We start from the raw sequence: 16,636 nt of genomic DNA on the forward strand, positions 1-16,636 counted from the left end.
ATGTGTTTTGTGTTTTTACTGTTTTCTTTTTTTTTTTTTTTTTTTTTCTCTCTCTCTTTCCCGGGCCCAGCCAGCTCTGAAAGCTGACACGACATGAAGGCCAAGCATGTGACTTCTCCCTGCCTTTAGCCTCACTTCACACCAAACATTTGGGCTGCAGACTCCCAGCAGCCACGGCAGCCTTAATTCAAGCTTTGTCTTAAAGTGGGAGGTTTTGTGCTGATTGTATTTAAATGGGTCCAGCCCGAGCCCCCTCGTACATTCCCATCTGAGGGTCTGCCTGCTTTGATTTTCCGCTGTCAGCTTTCTAATGGGCAGCTGCTGAGGGGAAGTGAATGTGGCTCCAACAACAAAGGAGCGTGTTTGTGCTGCTCTCTGCATCGATTTCACACAAGTAGTTTGAAGCCACGGTCTAAATTAAACTGATTAGTGTACTCCAAAGGACGGCCTTGCTGCAAAGGGGAAGGTGAATTCTTCTCCTATTAGGTCTAGTGGAAAATGTTTCACAGCCTGTTTATCAAATAAATATTCAGAAAGACGCTTCGAAGGAGGAAACCCACCGGGATTAAAGTGTAACTTTACCTCTAAAATACAAGCTGAGATTCCTGGAAACGCTGCAAGCTTTTGACTTTGCGCCACCTGTTGTTTTCCTGCCCCCCCCCGCCTTCGGCTCCCTCCCGACTCCGAGCAAACCCAAACACGCTTTGGCTTCGCTGCAACATTTTCTTGTTTTTCTGTCTCGCAGCAGCCCGGAGGAGCTCAGAGAGCCCCTTCGCTTCCTGACGTGGGTCCTCCCGGGCTCGGTTCGAGCAAAGAGCTGCCTGAGGTTAATCCAAATCTCCTGTAATCCCAAGGGGTCTATCGGAGCACGGTGCAAAGTGCAAGGGCTGAGAGGCTGGGGGTGTTGACCGGGGGTGCAGGCGGGTTAAGCGGCCATGGCTGGAGGGTGGTGGCTTCCCTCAGCTCTCCTCTCTCCGCTTGCAGCTGTGGCTGGTGCTGGCCTGTGGGCCAAGCAGTTCCTGAACAAGTGCCATGTGTAAGCAGCCTGCAGTCTGAAAGTAATCCATTGCTGACTTGGAGTTACCTTTGTCTGGCACTGAGATGTTACAGTTCAAGATCTGCCTTAGCTACAAATGGGGTGTCTCCGGGAATGAGGTTGTGTATGAGCTGGGAAATTCAACTGTTTTAGCCAGATCCTCCCATATTCATCAACAAACCCTAAAAGGACTTGGATGGGCTCCTTAGTTCCTATGATTTCTTTTTCACTTGAGCTGCTTTCACTCCAAATTCATAGTCCTCGGTGAAGGCAGTCCCTCATCATCCTACTCCAGTGGTAGGTTTCCCATGCAGATGGGTAAACCAGAGATAGAGAGGGGTTAAGAAACTTGCCCAAGGCAGATGAGTCAGGGCCAGAGCTGGGAATAGAAACTAAGAGACTTGGCTCCTGCTCCAGGCTCTAATTGCTCAATCTCACATTGAAGCCCTGTCATCATATACTCTTGAGGTAACACTGGCTGAAGTGAGACAGGGAAAGCTGTTTCCAGGCAGTGATACCTAAGGAGTGGGGAGAGGAAAAGACACCTGGAGGCAAATTGGTTGTGGAAGCACCGATAATTTGTGCTTTAAAGCCTGGTTTCAGCAATTGGTACTAAAATTTGATCTGTCACCTTTGAAGCTAAGGAAGTGTAAGCTAAGGAGCAAGTTGGGAAAAATCCAGCCCTTTTCCAGTCACTGCTAAAGGCGAGAGGCAAAGTCATAATGTCACTGGTCTTTTTTTTTTTTTCTTCCCTAAAAACACCGTGTGATGAGATTTGGAACAAAGGTGGATGAGCTGAAAGGATCCGATAACAGGAAGGGTTAAATCACAGTTCAGCTCTTACTGCAAAAATGAAAAATAAAATGTAATCAAGCTAGTAAAAGGTTTGGATGATGTTGCGTTCATATCACATGCTGTGTATAGGAAAAGTCAGCCGGGCTGGTTTTGTTTGAAGTGCAGTGCTTTGAGAGGGTGCAGGGCTTTGCAGCAAACTGTCTGACATTCCCCAGCTGGGACTGGCCGGGGATGGTGTTTGGAGCTGAGAGTTACATTTGGAGTCAGCCCATGTTTGCAGGAGACAGAGAGAGGGAGAGAGAGGAGCCTGTTTTTTTCCTGCGTGAAATAGCGCATCCATCTAATCTGCCAGCTGTAGCACATGAAAAGCAAGAGGCAAAAGGACAGAAGTCACCTGGAAACTGCAAACATGGCTCAAACAAAATAGTTCTTTCTTGTCCTTTTCTTCCCTTCTTAAAGTCTGTCGTCTGGGATGGGCTGGAAGATCTGGCAGGCAGGCAGATTGGATATACGTTGAGCAACTAAAGCACAGAAATATTAATACTCAAAAAAAACCAAAAATCCATTGGCTTCTGAAGAGCACTTCATGTCCAAACTCACTCTGTGCTCTCACTCCTTTGCAGACTTAGCTGCCCTGCGCAGGAATCGTCAGGTAATTTATAGATTCTTCACGTCCATTTGTACAAGCCTTCGTTTCCTGTTAATTTACAGCCAGATTCATCTCAGCCATCACAGCCTGGATGAGATCAGAGTTGAACTCATAGCTCCTGCTTCAGGAGAGCTACAGAAAACATGCCTGGGGTTTGCTTTTGCTTATGTCCGTGTTGAGGTGCTTTCCTGAATCGGTCTCGCACACACATTTAATGGACTGTCTTATTTTGAAGAGGTAAAAAGATTGAAATTTTTGAACATGCTAATTCTAATAATCAAGTCCTTGCAAAAGAGATGAGTCTTTGGAGAAAAGAAATCCCTCTTGCCCATGTGTTCAATTTATGGAGGTCAGAAAAAATCTGGGTATCATGAGTTTTCCTGTATTTTAGTCACACTATCAGTATAAATTCACTGGTGCTTTGTTCCACTGTGTGGCATGGATGTAAAAATTCCGCCTTTATTCCTAGCTGTAAATGAATATTGGTCACTTGGATAGTAGCCATATCATTGCCTTTTGTACAATTTGTGGTTGCAGAGACCTGTGTACCCATAACCCATGGAATAACCAGTTCAGTAATGTAGGTTAATGACTTTCCTTTGATTTTCCTGATGCCTTTTTGCATCACATTAGCAGTGCATTGCTATAGTGGTGTAAAATTTGTCCTTAATGATTTGTGAGCCTGCACTGAATTAATTTAGTAGCGTTTAAACTCTTTGGTCAAAGCAGCATTTCTGCGAATGTTTCCCCAGTGTAAGGGAGAGTCGTGTTCTGACTGTTTAGAGGCAGAGTCTCCAGAAAGCAAGTTGTTCTGAAGATGTAGTTTTTACCCTCTTCCTGTTACAGAAACCAGCAAATGTAGTGGTGAAACAATTTGGTTTTAGTAACAGGGAGGGTAAAGGAGCAGATCTCAGTGTGGAGAGTGGGTCTCTTGCCATGTGCTTATTGGTACCTTCTTTTGAGGGGAGAGGTTTTCTATGAAAGGAGCTTGTCTGAACCCCAGGGAGGACTTGAAATGGAGGTGAGGCTGGAGAAGATGGGCTCCCAGACACCCATCAGCTTCAGTGCCTGGAAGGCTGTGGTCAGCTTACCCGGCAGTTTTTTGTTTCAAAGAGCTGATGCTTTGCCAGGAGAGCTGGGACGACCCAGTTTGCATTCAAGAGTGCTTTCACTGGCTGCTGTCTCCTCTTCTGGTTCCTCAGTGGGTAGCTGGCCAGATTAAGGCACAGTACTCGTCTGAACCCTCGCTGCTATCTCTTATTATTCAGCAAGTTCTCAAGTGTCTGGTGAGCGTCTCTGTTTGGAAGTGCCTCACTCCCAGCCTTGCCAGTAATATCAGTGACTGGTCTAAATTCACATCAGGCATGTGCTCCACTTCTTGTGACTAATGCGCAATGTATTTTTTTAATTGGTTACTGGTCTCTCTACTGATCCAGGCCAGAAAGGAGTCAGAGGAAAGGACTCGGGGGATTTTTAGTTAGACCTCGTTGAGTACAGTTGAAGTCTAGAGGTATTTAACTATTTGATGGCTGCAGAAACCCTGAGGACAGCTTGTAGTACATTAAATTGAATCCTTCAGGCTCATACTGGTAAGGTAGCAAACGCAGGTGATCGTTAAAGGTTCTGACCCTGCAGCTGATGGTAGGGCAGGGCACTGGCACTGCAGAGTTATCCTAATTGCACAGCAGGACGGAGGAGGCAAAAGATGAAGAAACGTTTGCAAGAATGTTTGCAACCCCTCTTATGGTGTTTCTGTGCATTACAAATCATTGTAACATAGTCCAAAGCTGGGAGTTCTCAGAAGAATCCTTAGGAACTAAGGAAACAATGTTTTGTAACTCTTGCTGAGATTTTATTTACTTGTCGGTTTCCTGCTCTGAAAATCCCATCCTCTGTGTCAAACATTGCCAGGTTGCTGAAACCATTGACCATCACTTCAGCCCTGCAGTCCTTGTATGTAACAAATCCGTTCTGGAAGTGCAGGCTTGTAGGAGACTGAGCCCAAATTACTGCAAAAAAACCTGATGAATGGAGTCACTAGTTCTGTAGAAGAGAAAAGTCTTGTACCATACCACAAAAAGAGTGTCTGGAAGCTTGCAAATGTCTGTGAGCTGGTCTTTCTAGCCAGAGGAACAGCCTGGGGATTAGGGAAGATGTCTCTGATGTGGGTTTCTCCTCAGACAGCTGTTGAAGAAGCTCTGCAAGTCTGAGTGCGTGAACTCAGGGACCGGCCTGTGGGCCTGCTGTGGCCTCAGGTATTCTTCCTGGTTATTTTTAAGAGAACTAAGTTGTCTCTATTTCTCCTCCTGACTGTTTCAGGCATCACAACAGGATCCGCAGCATTGAAGCAAGTCAACTGAAGCCCTATGTTACCCTGGAAACGTTGGACCTGAGTTTCAATGACATCACGGAAATCCGAAACGGCTGCTTTCCGCAGGGACTTCATATAAAGGAGCTGTGAGTTTTTCTTGTTGGGAACAGCTTTTGTTGAGTTACCACAGCAGAGAAAAGGGCCTCAAACCTTCCTTAAAAAAAGGGGAGGGAAAGAACATACAAAGCATGGGGTTATTCGTCAGGATTTTAAGTCCAAAGGAGAATTAAAATGCAGCATGTTGTCCCTACCACTGGGTTATTTTTTGAGCTCTTTCTTTTGGGTTTCTGATGTATCTGTAAAGAATGCAGATTATTATTAATTGTCTTGCATGGGACTGTTGCAACAGACAAGAGGTATGCTGCATCTTTCAAGCATGGGTGTCTTCACAGCGGGAAACCTAGAAGCCAGAAAAACTGTCAGTGTCTCTTCCCCAGCAGGAACTGTAGATGCTGTTTCCCAGATCAGCCCATGTGCATCTGGAAGAGGGGAGGGGGAACGACTATTTCATCATTAAAATGGCTACTGAATGTTAAGAACAGAAATCTCTCGTTGGTTAGTTGAAGAAAACCAAGGGTTAAGCTGAGTAATACCTTCCCAATATATATGTTTCCCTATTCAGGGAAACATAAAATAATCTATGTTTTAGATATCTTTGAAGAGGTGCAGACAAATAATCTCTTTGTTTGCACCAAGGTTTCTGCCCCTGGTTGTAAGAGAGTATAAGACAGTGGTGTTGTGACAGCTTCTGTGGCTAAGTCTGGGGTCTGGTTAAGAAAGAGACCTGGGAGAGATGCTGAGGGAAAAAGGGGGAATGAATAGAGTCATCCTGTGCTGGAATATTCTCCAGTTTCTGGCTTTGCTCCTAGTTCCCTTGCTGAAGTAGGAGGGTATGAAGGAGCTCTTGGGAAGTGCACGGCACTTCTCCACATTTGTCACATGGCTCTGGGAAAGGCCCTATGCTCTTTGTGCAGCCAGAAAATACAACCTCTGTAATTTCACCAGCCTGTCTGGAGACCAACCAAATGCTGATAAAAGGAGATTTCTGACAGAACTGTTCATTTTTCTGCTGTGATTTATTGCAGCTACCTGGGGAGCAACAGAATCAGCACCCTGGAGCCTGGTGCTTTTGATAGTCTGTCACGGTCCCTGCTAACACTTCGTCTGAGTAAAAACAGGATCACTCAGCTTCCTGTCAAGGCGTTCAGGCTACCCAGGCTAACACAACTGTGAGTACAAATGTGTGCTTTAATTAAGCTCAGCCACACTTTATGGAGACAAAACATCCGTGAGGATAAACACACCAAATGTCACCCTTTCTCACCTGCTATCTATAAAACTGAGAGTACGCTATGCGGTAGTCCTCTGCCGGCACCTAGTAAAACACGTTGGGAGAGGGTCCTTTTTTGTCTTGTAGCCATTTTCAGGCCCTTCTTTTGCCAAGGTGGGAAGGGAGGGATGCTGCAGCAGACACCAGCACCTCGCGCGCTTGACAGCGTAAGACAAATCCATTCATTTAAAAGCTGCCGGTGTCTGTGGCGCAAGAGAGGTTTGGAAGATGTTTCTGTTGCAAATGACAAAGCTCAGCTAGTTTTTCAAGACCACACAGGTATCTGTGTGTGGTAATAAAAAAGTAATGACGGAAGGTCGTTAAACCGTGCGGTGATACTTGGGCAGAGAAAATAGCACTCTAGATGAGTTAACACACACGTCGTTGTTGTCCTGCCTGCGGTCCATATGGCAGGAGCTACGTGGGGATGCATAGACATCTGCAGCTATAAATATGCTTTATGTGTAAAATACTAGCACTAATGGTGTAGCTTTTCCCTTCTGCTGGTGCTGGAGAAAAGGGCCCGGCTTCAGCCCTGTTGCAGTCTTTCCATCAAATTTGATAGGCAAAAAGTCAACCTCTGTCTGTTAACATGAAGTCCACAAAAACTGTTGGAATTTACACCTCTAAATGACAACCTCTTGAGCAAAAGACAAGTCCTTCGGCCAAGATGTGTCTAAGGAACGGGTGTACATTTGTGCTTGCATACATATATGAGGATTTATAGCCAATTTGGGACAGAGGAGTGTGACACAATAGCATATGCATCTTAAAAGTCTGTTGCATCTCAGTTGGAAGTTACTGTCCATTGACTGAGAGCTTGTAATCTAATGTGTTCATCTGCATCATGTGCAAAACTAATAAAAACAAAGGTCAACTCAGTTTGTTTAGGAAGTTGGAATAATTCACTGGAAGTTGGAATAATTGGTACTCTTAAAGACAGTCTCACAGCTGTTGTTTAACCCTATAGATAAACATGATGTGTTGCAGAATTTGTACAGTTCTTTTTCTGGCAAAGCGTAGTTCACTAATAGCCGAGGAAGTGCAGTAAGGCAAGAGTCTTTAGGCTTGCAAACTTTTTAATTGCTTACTTGAGTTAATTACATCAACCTGAGTGCAAGTTCAACATTGTTTTTTTAGGCAGTTAAAATGTAAGCTTAAAGCTTCTACGTCTTCCTCATCTTTTCCAAAACAAGTTCTGATGTTTTAACCTCCACCATTTTCTTCAACATAAACGCTGAATAGTGAACTACCCTTAGGTTGGTCTTGTACATGCAGAAAGGTATCTATTTTAAAAGCTGTATCTTGAGCTTTAGTGCATTCTGTCAATGCAGTTTTCCACTGATTTTATGGAACTGGGTTTTCTTCTGGTATGTCTGGGTCTAGCAATCTATAAGACTGACTGTTTTGATTCATGTTGCTATTCAGAAAAAATATATTCCCAAAATTTAGGAGTCCCCTCCCAACCAAGGGGGGAAAAAAAAAATTAATGAACTAAGTTTGGGATCTTAGTATATACAAAATACTAAGACTGCCTTGTTATTGAAAACAACTTGTTTTACTCTTTATTAGTTTCTTATAATAGGAAAAAATGTGAAATATGTCAGAGCAACTGAAACCTTTCCTTTCCAACTTAGCCATAAAATTTCCTTTTGGGCTCACAGTTCAGATGGCCTCCGCTTGTTTCAGAGCACATTTTTACTGGGAGATTGCAAGTCTTGTAAAAACAATGGGTTGTGAAGGAAATAATGCTGATGTTTAACTGTAATGGTTGAAATAATGCCTCTGCTTGAGAAAAGATGACATGTGAAAATTGATGAAAAGGATAAACGGCTTAAAAGAAATGCAGAGAGAGGAGGGATGAAGAGGAATTGCTGCACTGTCTCTGTTATTTCTCTGTAGTGAAAATCTGTCCCAGGGTGAGTTTATTTAAGCGATCACACCCAGCTGACTTCCCTGGCTAGCGCTGGGATTGAACATTTCCGGTGCGCTTCTGCTCTCTCCTGGGAACCGTTGACAGAGGAGCTGTTGGCATTGCTTGTCCCCATTGTGTGCTGCACAGATGATTTCGTGAGAAAGGACTGGGATTTAATAAACTTGTATGGCCTTGGTGATTTTAGGGAGCTGAACCGGAATCGCATCCGCCTGATTGAAGGCCTGACATTCCAGGGACTGGACAGCTTGGAAGTCCTGAAACTCCAGCGCAACAACATAAGCAAATTGACTGATGGGGCTTTCTGGGGGCTAGCCAAGATGCAAGTTCTGTAAGTTGGAGAGATGGGGTCTTTTCCCTTAAAAGCCTAGACTTCACCTGCTATCATGTCCTTCTCTGTGGGTGCTTCCTCATGCTTCTTTCTATGTCCCGCGTGCTCAGAGCTCTGTCGTGCTACTGCAGCTTCGCTTTAGTTGACCCACAGTTTAGTAAAGCTTGTTGCTTTATCATGTGTTCAATACAGAAAGTCCTGTTTTTCAAGCTGTGGCAGTATTTCCTTTGAAAGTCTGACGATTTGAAGACTCAGTAAGATCTCATTTGGTCTTTTAAATAAAAGCTCATCTTGCTCCTGCAAACTCGTTTTGACTGACACATGGAAATTCTGTGTTGCAGACCTAATTATTCTGCCTCTTGGGATAGCTAGAAACCAAGGTGGCCTATCTCAGCCCTGTGTTCTTTCCCTACAAGAGAACAAATTGAATGGGCATGGCAAAGAAATGCTTGAAAATCCCAACATGATTTGCTTTCAAGTGCATTTGCAAAGTCACAAGTGATCAGGGCAGCGTGTTTCTGGGCACTGCTGTCACACAACTGAGACTCTGCAAATGCAAACTTGAGTGGGACGCTTTAAGCCCAGTTTACTTGCAAGTGGAGCATATCTCTGCAGTTGCAGCTCATTCTGGTCATTTCTTTTGTGTTGTCCTTGAATTTCTATCCGTTGCTTATCCAAGAAATGCCCACACTTGCACGTATCCACACGGGTAGGTATAGGAAGGTGTGTGGGAATGGCTAAAATCCCAATCCTTGTTGGAAATTCTTCGGCATTTAACCAGTGCTGCTTATCTGTCAATTCCTTCTGATTTTTCTCCACAGCCACCTGGAGTATAACAGCCTGACAGAAGTAAACAGCGGCTCTCTCTACGGCCTTTCCTCTCTGCACCAGCTTCACCTCAGTAACAACTCCATATCCCGCATCAACCCCGACGGCTGGAGCTTCTGTCAGAAGCTGCACGAGCTGTAAGTTGGTTTCTGTTGTGGTTGGTTGTGCAGGGTTTGATGCTGATGTAACATTGGCAGGAATGGGGAGTAAGGATTTTTCCCAATCCCGTGGCTTACAGCTCCTGCTGTATCAGCCTGTAGAAACACGGGAACTGCAGCCTCCTACACGATGCCCTCTTCATTCATGATGTTGTGACCTTCAGAGCACCTGATTAAAATACATTTGCACCAGAAACAAAGACTAGAACCCACTAAAAGTACACAGTGCCAAAAGACCTGGAGAGTTTGTGATCTGTGGCTTATTAGCTACCTAGTTACAAGCCACGCACGGCTTGCCATATAATGACTGTACAGCCTGAAGGAAGCTTTGCTTTGTCCTCTGTATCTACAAAGACAAATCATGTTTTCAACCGGCAGAGATTTGTCCCTCTAAAGGCAGTTCTCCTCCTTTCTCCTGTTTACACTTTACCCTTCCTGTAGGGCTCAGTTGTTTAAAAGTAAATACATTGACTTTGCTCTCCTGAGATTTCCAGCTGTGAATACAGTCTCTTTGATAAATGAAAGAAATCCTTGCTGCTGAGGACAGCCCCACAAGGATGTCTCTTCGGTCTGTGGCGCTGCTTAATGCCTTTCTGAAGAGACACACATGGATGCTTGCAGTATTTACAGAAGTAGCTGTCATCCCCTCGGTGGGACTGTGGAAAGATTCACTTTTTTCTTTGGAGAACTTGACACATGTGGTTAGGGGAACCGTAATTCATTCTGCTTGGTGCTCAGAAATCTCTTATTAAACGTTGTTAGGGATTCTCCTATCCACCAAAAAAAACAGTACGGTAAAGCAGCATCCTGCTTTCAGAGGCCTCACTCTGGACTCAGACTGAAGGTGGGTGTCTGCCTACCCAGCTGGGAGTCCCTAGTCTTTTGGGATGTGGATTCTGAGATAGGTGGACATGACACATCATTCCTTTAAGTTTAGAAGCTGTAGAATTAATATGTTAGCCCAGTGACCAGCTGTGACCTCCTCTTGAACCCAAATTGTTCATTCAGATGTGGATTATTTTGAGGAGGCACAAGGAAATACTTTATTGTTGGTTTTAGTTAAATACATATGTGTCTGTTTAATTACCTAATTTTTCAAATTGCTGTGAAACTGCCCGTGCCTCCATTACTGTAGACAACTACAGTTCCTTCACATGCAGTTCCTCAAGGGATATTTTACTACATTAAGGCAGTGTCAATGGAGAAGTCTTTAAGGCAAAAGATCAGAATCGGCACTGTGCTACGCCTGTGGTCTGCATAATCTGAAGCATCAAGGAAGGGGAGTCTGCCTTCCTGGGGCACTCACAGTTGGAATAAACAAATTCAGATCACCACGCTGTGTTAGTACCACAGCTCTGGGAGCTTTCTGCTCTCAGGGACCCAGAATCTGGTGTCTGTGTTGAAGCTTTATTTTGGCCTGGGTTCGAATGGGGTGGGTCAGCCCCATCTGCATCTTGCAGAGCTGATGTCAGAACTTCTGCAGGGAGAACGATGCTTGCCTTCTCTACCTGGTACTGTCTTTGCAAACCCTCAAGGTTTAGATGGGAGGTTGCACGTCGTGCTGAGTCCTTTATTTGTCAGGTATGGATTGGGATCCCTTGCCAACCAGCAGTGCTAGCAGTGAGCTGTTCTGGCTTAGTGGCCATCCTCTGCAGTAACTGCAGAAACCCAGTGCAGGACTCTCTTACTCTGGTGCAGAATGAGGTATATTTGGAAAATGCCTGGTGGTGTGAGGTGGTAGGAGCCACTGGGGCATGCTTGGCCTGACAAACAGGATTGTGCTAGAGTGTGAGGCCAGAGAAGGCATTAGCTGAGATGCGAAAGGCGATTATGTGGGTGTTAGCACACATCTCTGCAAAATATTACAAGCTCTTGCAGGTGTTGCCTTTAGGGTAAGGCTGCTGCAGGGAGCCATCAGATACTCCTAACTGAAACTCCCACAGCCAGAGAGTTCTTGTAGGAGAGGTCTGCTCTGAAATTGAAGGGTGAGGAAAGAAAGCACTAGATACATCTAGACTGCCTCTGTGCACATCTTTGAATGTGTACGTTTCATTCCTTATTAAAGGATCCTTGCTCACCTCCCCTATTGCTAAATCTACTGGGTTTCAGTTATCAGAAAACACCGTCTCTGGTTGCACAGGGAATGAATTTCAAAGTCCTTAACCCAGGGAAGATAGATGGCCAGATCTCCGCTTATCTGTGCTAAGGAAGGAGGTGGTCATCTGAAGGATGAGTTGTCTCTCCTTGAGTTGTTGGGAGAAAACGTGACCGCAGGGCTCTGGTCTGATGTAAAAGCTAGCAAGGAAAGAGAGCTCTTGCCTTGTTACAGGCATGAGAAAGGGCTGATTGTATTCACCAGTCAGGTGCTAGGTCATCATCATCATGGAAAAATCCACAGTGGGAGCATAGAATTTCATCAGAGGAAAAATGATGACTTGGCTGCTGGGTCTTTCTTTTCACTTTTTATTTACAGTTTGGTCAATGGGAATGAAATGTGTTAGATGTACCTGGTCCAGAACTGGCTGGCAGCAGGAGCCCCAGCTGCAGAACAGGTTTCTGGTTAACCCCTTGATGTATCACTTTTGGCACGCTGCTCTGTGTGCTGCTCTCCCATTTCCTCGCCAGGCCAAGAGGGCTGTGCAGACAAACATTTCCACTTGTTCATTCCAGTGATTTCTCACTGGTAGAGAAATGAGAAGGTAGGGGAGGCAGCAGAGACCTGCTGACTTCTCTCAACCCAGATAATCCAAACTGCTGAGGAGGGGAATGCACTGTTTTGCGAATTGGCCTGTCCCATTGGCAGGAAGCAATGTTGAAAGAAGCCACCGCCAGGTGTGTTAGTTCCTGAAACCTTCCATCTGGTTGCATCTATTGAGAGAGCCTTCCAAAGATTGCTGCTGTCCGTCCATCTTGAGGTGATGTCAGGACGAGCGGAGGGGAACATGCCTTCACCAGTTGTGGCAGGAAATCTTCTGTGAAGAATCAAAAGGAAATCTTTTTTTTTTTTTTTTTCTCAGCCAGGTTTAGGATTACTTTTGAACACTTTTGGTTTTTTTTTAAAAGCCAAATTCTTTAATCGCAGGTGAGGACATAATTTTGACCGGATGCCAGTTCTTCATAACTAACACTACAACTTCTTTAGGAATGAAAATATGTTGTCCCATACCTTCTTCAAACTCATTAATCTTTGCTGAATTTTTTCCAAAGCTTGCCCTCTGCCCACTCACACAGCTAAAAGATAGACAGCTTGTTTGCCAAGTAAATGACACCCTCAGTATTTTGGAATATGTGTCTGTTTTGACTTAGGTTTTGGCTTTGCAGTGACTTTCATGCAAGCCCTAGACACATTTTTAAGCAGACTCATTAACAGGCAGCACTAGAAGAGGAATTTGGAGGTTTGGAACTCAGTGAGATTTTTTTTTTTTCTTGTTGTCTGTACAACGAAGGATTTCAGTGCTTGTTTAAAGCTGCATAACTCCACTTTTTGAGAAGTTTAGCAGCACAAACCCTTGCATCTCTTGAAGTGACATGTGTTCCCAAGTCACTGAGGTATTTTTTAAAATCCTGTGCAACTGCCCTTTGGAAAGAGATAAACTTGAGAAAATGTGAGTAGCAGCGTGTGGCAGAATGCCACTGTAATATGCCACATGTCGGTGTGCAGGCAGCTTAAAGCTGAGGCTCTTGCTGGCCACACTCACCTGCCAGTAGACCTGCAGGGCTTACCCAGCTGTGGTGACATCCAGAGTCAGGAGGAATGTACTCCAGTGGGGAGCTGTGCGTGGATGCTTCAGGCTGAAGATCACTGACCAGTGACTCTGCCTGCTGCTATCTCAGGAGATCCCTCATTTGATTTGCCAAGCTGGCCTTCAGCATCAACAATGCTTGCGTAGAAGGTGGTTGTATATTGTGTGAGGTGTCTGCCATTGCATGTAGCTTCCCAAATCTCAGAAGCCTCATCTGCACCCTGGCAGGGAGAGAAAAGCAGCTTTCTTCCTACCAGCTCCCAAACTGCAATAGGAGTTAAAGAAAATCTCCACAACCAGAGATAATACAGGCAAGGGGAAGAGATGGATGAAAAACAACCCTCCAGTATTAGTCACTTGTAAGTGGAGAAGATTTCAAGCAGACTGTACACTCCTTGACAAAGGGGAGCGGGAGGGAAGGCGGCTGGTTTACAACAGATACCTCCTTCCTGTGCATGAAAGGAAGCATTCAATTGCCTTGTGGTGAAATGCTTTTGGCTCTCGACCGGGGTGGAGCGGGCTGTGAAGACACCCACACCCAGGCGCCTGGGGCTCGCTGTGCACAAGTGCAGAACGATAAGACACCTCCCGAATACAGAAGTCTGGACCCTGCCAAGAGCGCGTGTGAACTTCAAAATCCATCTGTTTGACGTCACTCTCTACCTCGCAGGGTGTGGGGAAGGAGGGGACTGCTCCTTCCTGTCAGCCGCGGAGGGCGTCCAAGTGGGAGTGATGATTGATTGCAACCAGGACTGATTTCTGAGTGTTACCTACACATCTGGTGTAGGTAACACAGGAGGGGTGGTGCTTCCAGACCCTAATGCAGCCATACAGGCCACGGAGAAGGAGTAGCTTCTCCCCACTATAACCGACAGCTTGCGTGGCAGGTTATTGCCCTCCTTCACTTCTGGAGGACCCTCTCTCTGTTGCCTGTACAGAAGATTTCCCTGTAACTGGCTACCAAATGCCTCCTGCTCCTTATGGCCCATCTGAGTTGTCCCATGAGTATCTTGTAGGAGTATTTGCAGACTGCAGTCTTATTTCCTAATCAAGCTCTTTGTATCCACCCAGTACATACCACCTCTTGTAAGGTGTTTGTGGGAGGCAGGCACTGGTTGGCACAGAGGGGTTTGGAAAATACTGGTTGGATTGACAAGGGGTGTTGTTTTTTCTTCCCTCAGAATACTCTCTTACAACAACCTAACCAGGCTGGATGAGGGAAGCTTGGCAGACCTCGGGGGACTGCACATACTCCGACTGAGCCACAATTCCATCAATCATATTGCAGAAGGTGCCTTCAAGGGACTCAAGAACCTACGTGTCCTGTAAGTTGCCCCCAGCTTTTGTCACCTAAAGCCCGTTTTCCCTCCACAGTTTGTGTTCTGTCAAACTGTTCTGCTTTGCAGTTGCTTTGGGTGCCTGTGTCCTCAGCATCCTGCACAGCCTGTCCCCTACACGTTGCTCAGTTGTCTTCGGCAGCTGTTGTGTTTACCCCATTATTCAACTTCAGTGAACTTGTATTTTTTAATAAAGAGTAATTAGGAGAATTGCACTTGGACTGCTCAGTGTTGTAGGGTGCTTTCAGAGCAGAGGGTTTCAGAGCAAAATTATAGGAACATAAGACAGGATCCCGAATCTAGCCCAGCTGAGCAAAAATCCCTGAGGTTTCAGTCCTTCTAATAGCAGAATTTCTCTGGCCATTATATTGACTTTAATTGAAATTCTTAGAAAAGGACAGTTTCTGTTGGGTCATTCTGCACTCAGGAGAAGTAGGGAATGATTCCTTCCAGTAAGAACACTGGAAAAATTGAATATCCTCTTAAATGTGCTATTGAGCGTTTTTGTGTGCTGTTCCTTCTTTTTTTTTTCTTTTTTAATTGAATAATAAATAGAAAATCCTGTGCTAAGATGGTGTTGAGAAAAAAACAAACAATGGCAAAACAAAGAAATTCAGAGGTTGGGCTTGGGATCTGATTATACCAGAAGTGTGGCAACACATGAAGCTTTACCCAGTCTTTGGTCCAACCATGGGAGCAGGAAGCTGCCATAGGTACCATGAGGGTAACCAGAAGTTTTTCTCTTAAGTGCAGAATTGGGATCACTGGCATCATGAAATATTCTGTTGCTTGCCATCTCGAAGATTGCAACTTCTAAGATTTTAGGGCAAATAGACACCATTGGACAGATCAGTCTGATCTCCTCTGGGGTGCCAGCTATAGAATTGCACTGATATACACTTAAACCCAAGAGCAGTGTTAGATTGAGGTACATCTGGGCTTGCCTTAGGAACATCAGAAGACGGGGAATCCAGTTCTTTGGATTGTCCATTCCTGCAGCTGTGTTGCTTCTGTCTCCCTTACTTGTCCCTGCAGAGCTGCGGGCTCAGCACCTTCATCTGGCACACCAGAAGGTTCTCACAGCCTCTGTTATAGCACCGTCCAAGCTCCCAGGCTGGTTGAGTTCAACAAGCTGATTTAATTCTTCCTTCAAAAGAAAAAAACACACTTTGATACTTTTATTTCTCTTCAGAAGCCCATTGTGGCCTGAGTAATTAAAGGGAAATGGGAACAGAGAGAGCTCCCCTCTTTACAGTACTTTTTGCATCTTACTCTGTCCTTTATTGAAGTTCACAGTGAAGGAAGTGACTGGAAAGTGAGTTTGGGTTTTGTTTGCTTTTTTTCCTTTTTTTAAACTTAAGCCAAAGCCTTTCAGCCACTGGGCATTCAGAAAGGGACCTCTCTGAGGCAGCTGTCAAGACCGGAACTAAAGGTTTCCAAAGAAAAATGGAGGGGAAGGGGAGCTGGTAGTTCTCTTTGCTCTACAGTGAATGTGGAGCCTCTTTTATGTCTAGGGCCGAGGGGGGAGGAGGAGAAGGGAGTGTGTGAGCGAGCTCTAATTTAATAAAGAGAAAGGCCTATTGGGTCCTGCACCTGGTGAAAAAGACCCGAGCATGCTTTAATTATGGCCTATTGTTGGGGAGCCTTTGGTGGGTGTGAAACTGCTGAAATGTGGAGCTATTCAAATAGAGGTCAGACCCGGAGACCTCGGAGCACAATGATTAACAAGGCTGCGAGCATTCAAGCTCAGCCAGCCAGAAAGAATAGGAAATTGGCAACAGGGGCTGGGAGAGGAGCTTGAATACAAAGAGAGCTAGGCCAAAATACCCCACTCTTTTTTCCCCCCTCTCTCTATTTTCACTCATTTGTTAAAAAGGTTTTTATTCCGCCTTTCTAACAGTAAACCTTTGAGTTGCCTCTGGATGAACAAGCAATACCATTTTCTTTTCCCTTTTTCAAGAAAACACAATGTGTGGCAGTCAATTAATAAAAGTGTGTGTCAGAGAGCTCCTACAGGCTGTTCCCACTTGTCTGTCTCTGCCATGGGAAAGGGTTTGCTGGTCCAAAGACCGGTAGCCCGTGGTGGAACTGAAGAGGAAAAAATGTCTGAGAAGGGTTTTGCCCT

General features: G+C 45.1%; 1 protein-coding gene across 1 annotated transcript in view; it reads left to right on the forward strand.

Annotated features, from left to right (window-relative positions):
• Positions 1-16,636, forward strand: part of LRIG1 (leucine-rich repeats and immunoglobulin-like domains 1) — a 59,288-nt gene that overhangs the window by 24,559 nt on the left and 18,093 nt on the right. Inside the window, exons 5-9 of the mRNA XM_014946635.1 lie at positions 4,800-4,937; positions 5,937-6,080; positions 8,302-8,445; positions 9,267-9,410; positions 14,356-14,499. Coding sequence (XP_014802121.1) covers positions 4,800-4,937; positions 5,937-6,080; positions 8,302-8,445; positions 9,267-9,410; positions 14,356-14,499 — 714 coding nt within the window. The remainder of the gene's footprint in view (positions 1-4,799; positions 4,938-5,936; positions 6,081-8,301; positions 8,446-9,266; positions 9,411-14,355; positions 14,500-16,636) is intronic.

Source organism: Calidris pugnax, unplaced genomic scaffold (assembly GCF_001431845.1).
Source record: "Calidris pugnax isolate Ruff unplaced genomic scaffold, ASM143184v1 scaffold81, whole genome shotgun sequence".
NCBI classification, from domain to species: Eukaryota; Metazoa; Chordata; class Aves; order Charadriiformes; family Scolopacidae; genus Calidris; species Calidris pugnax.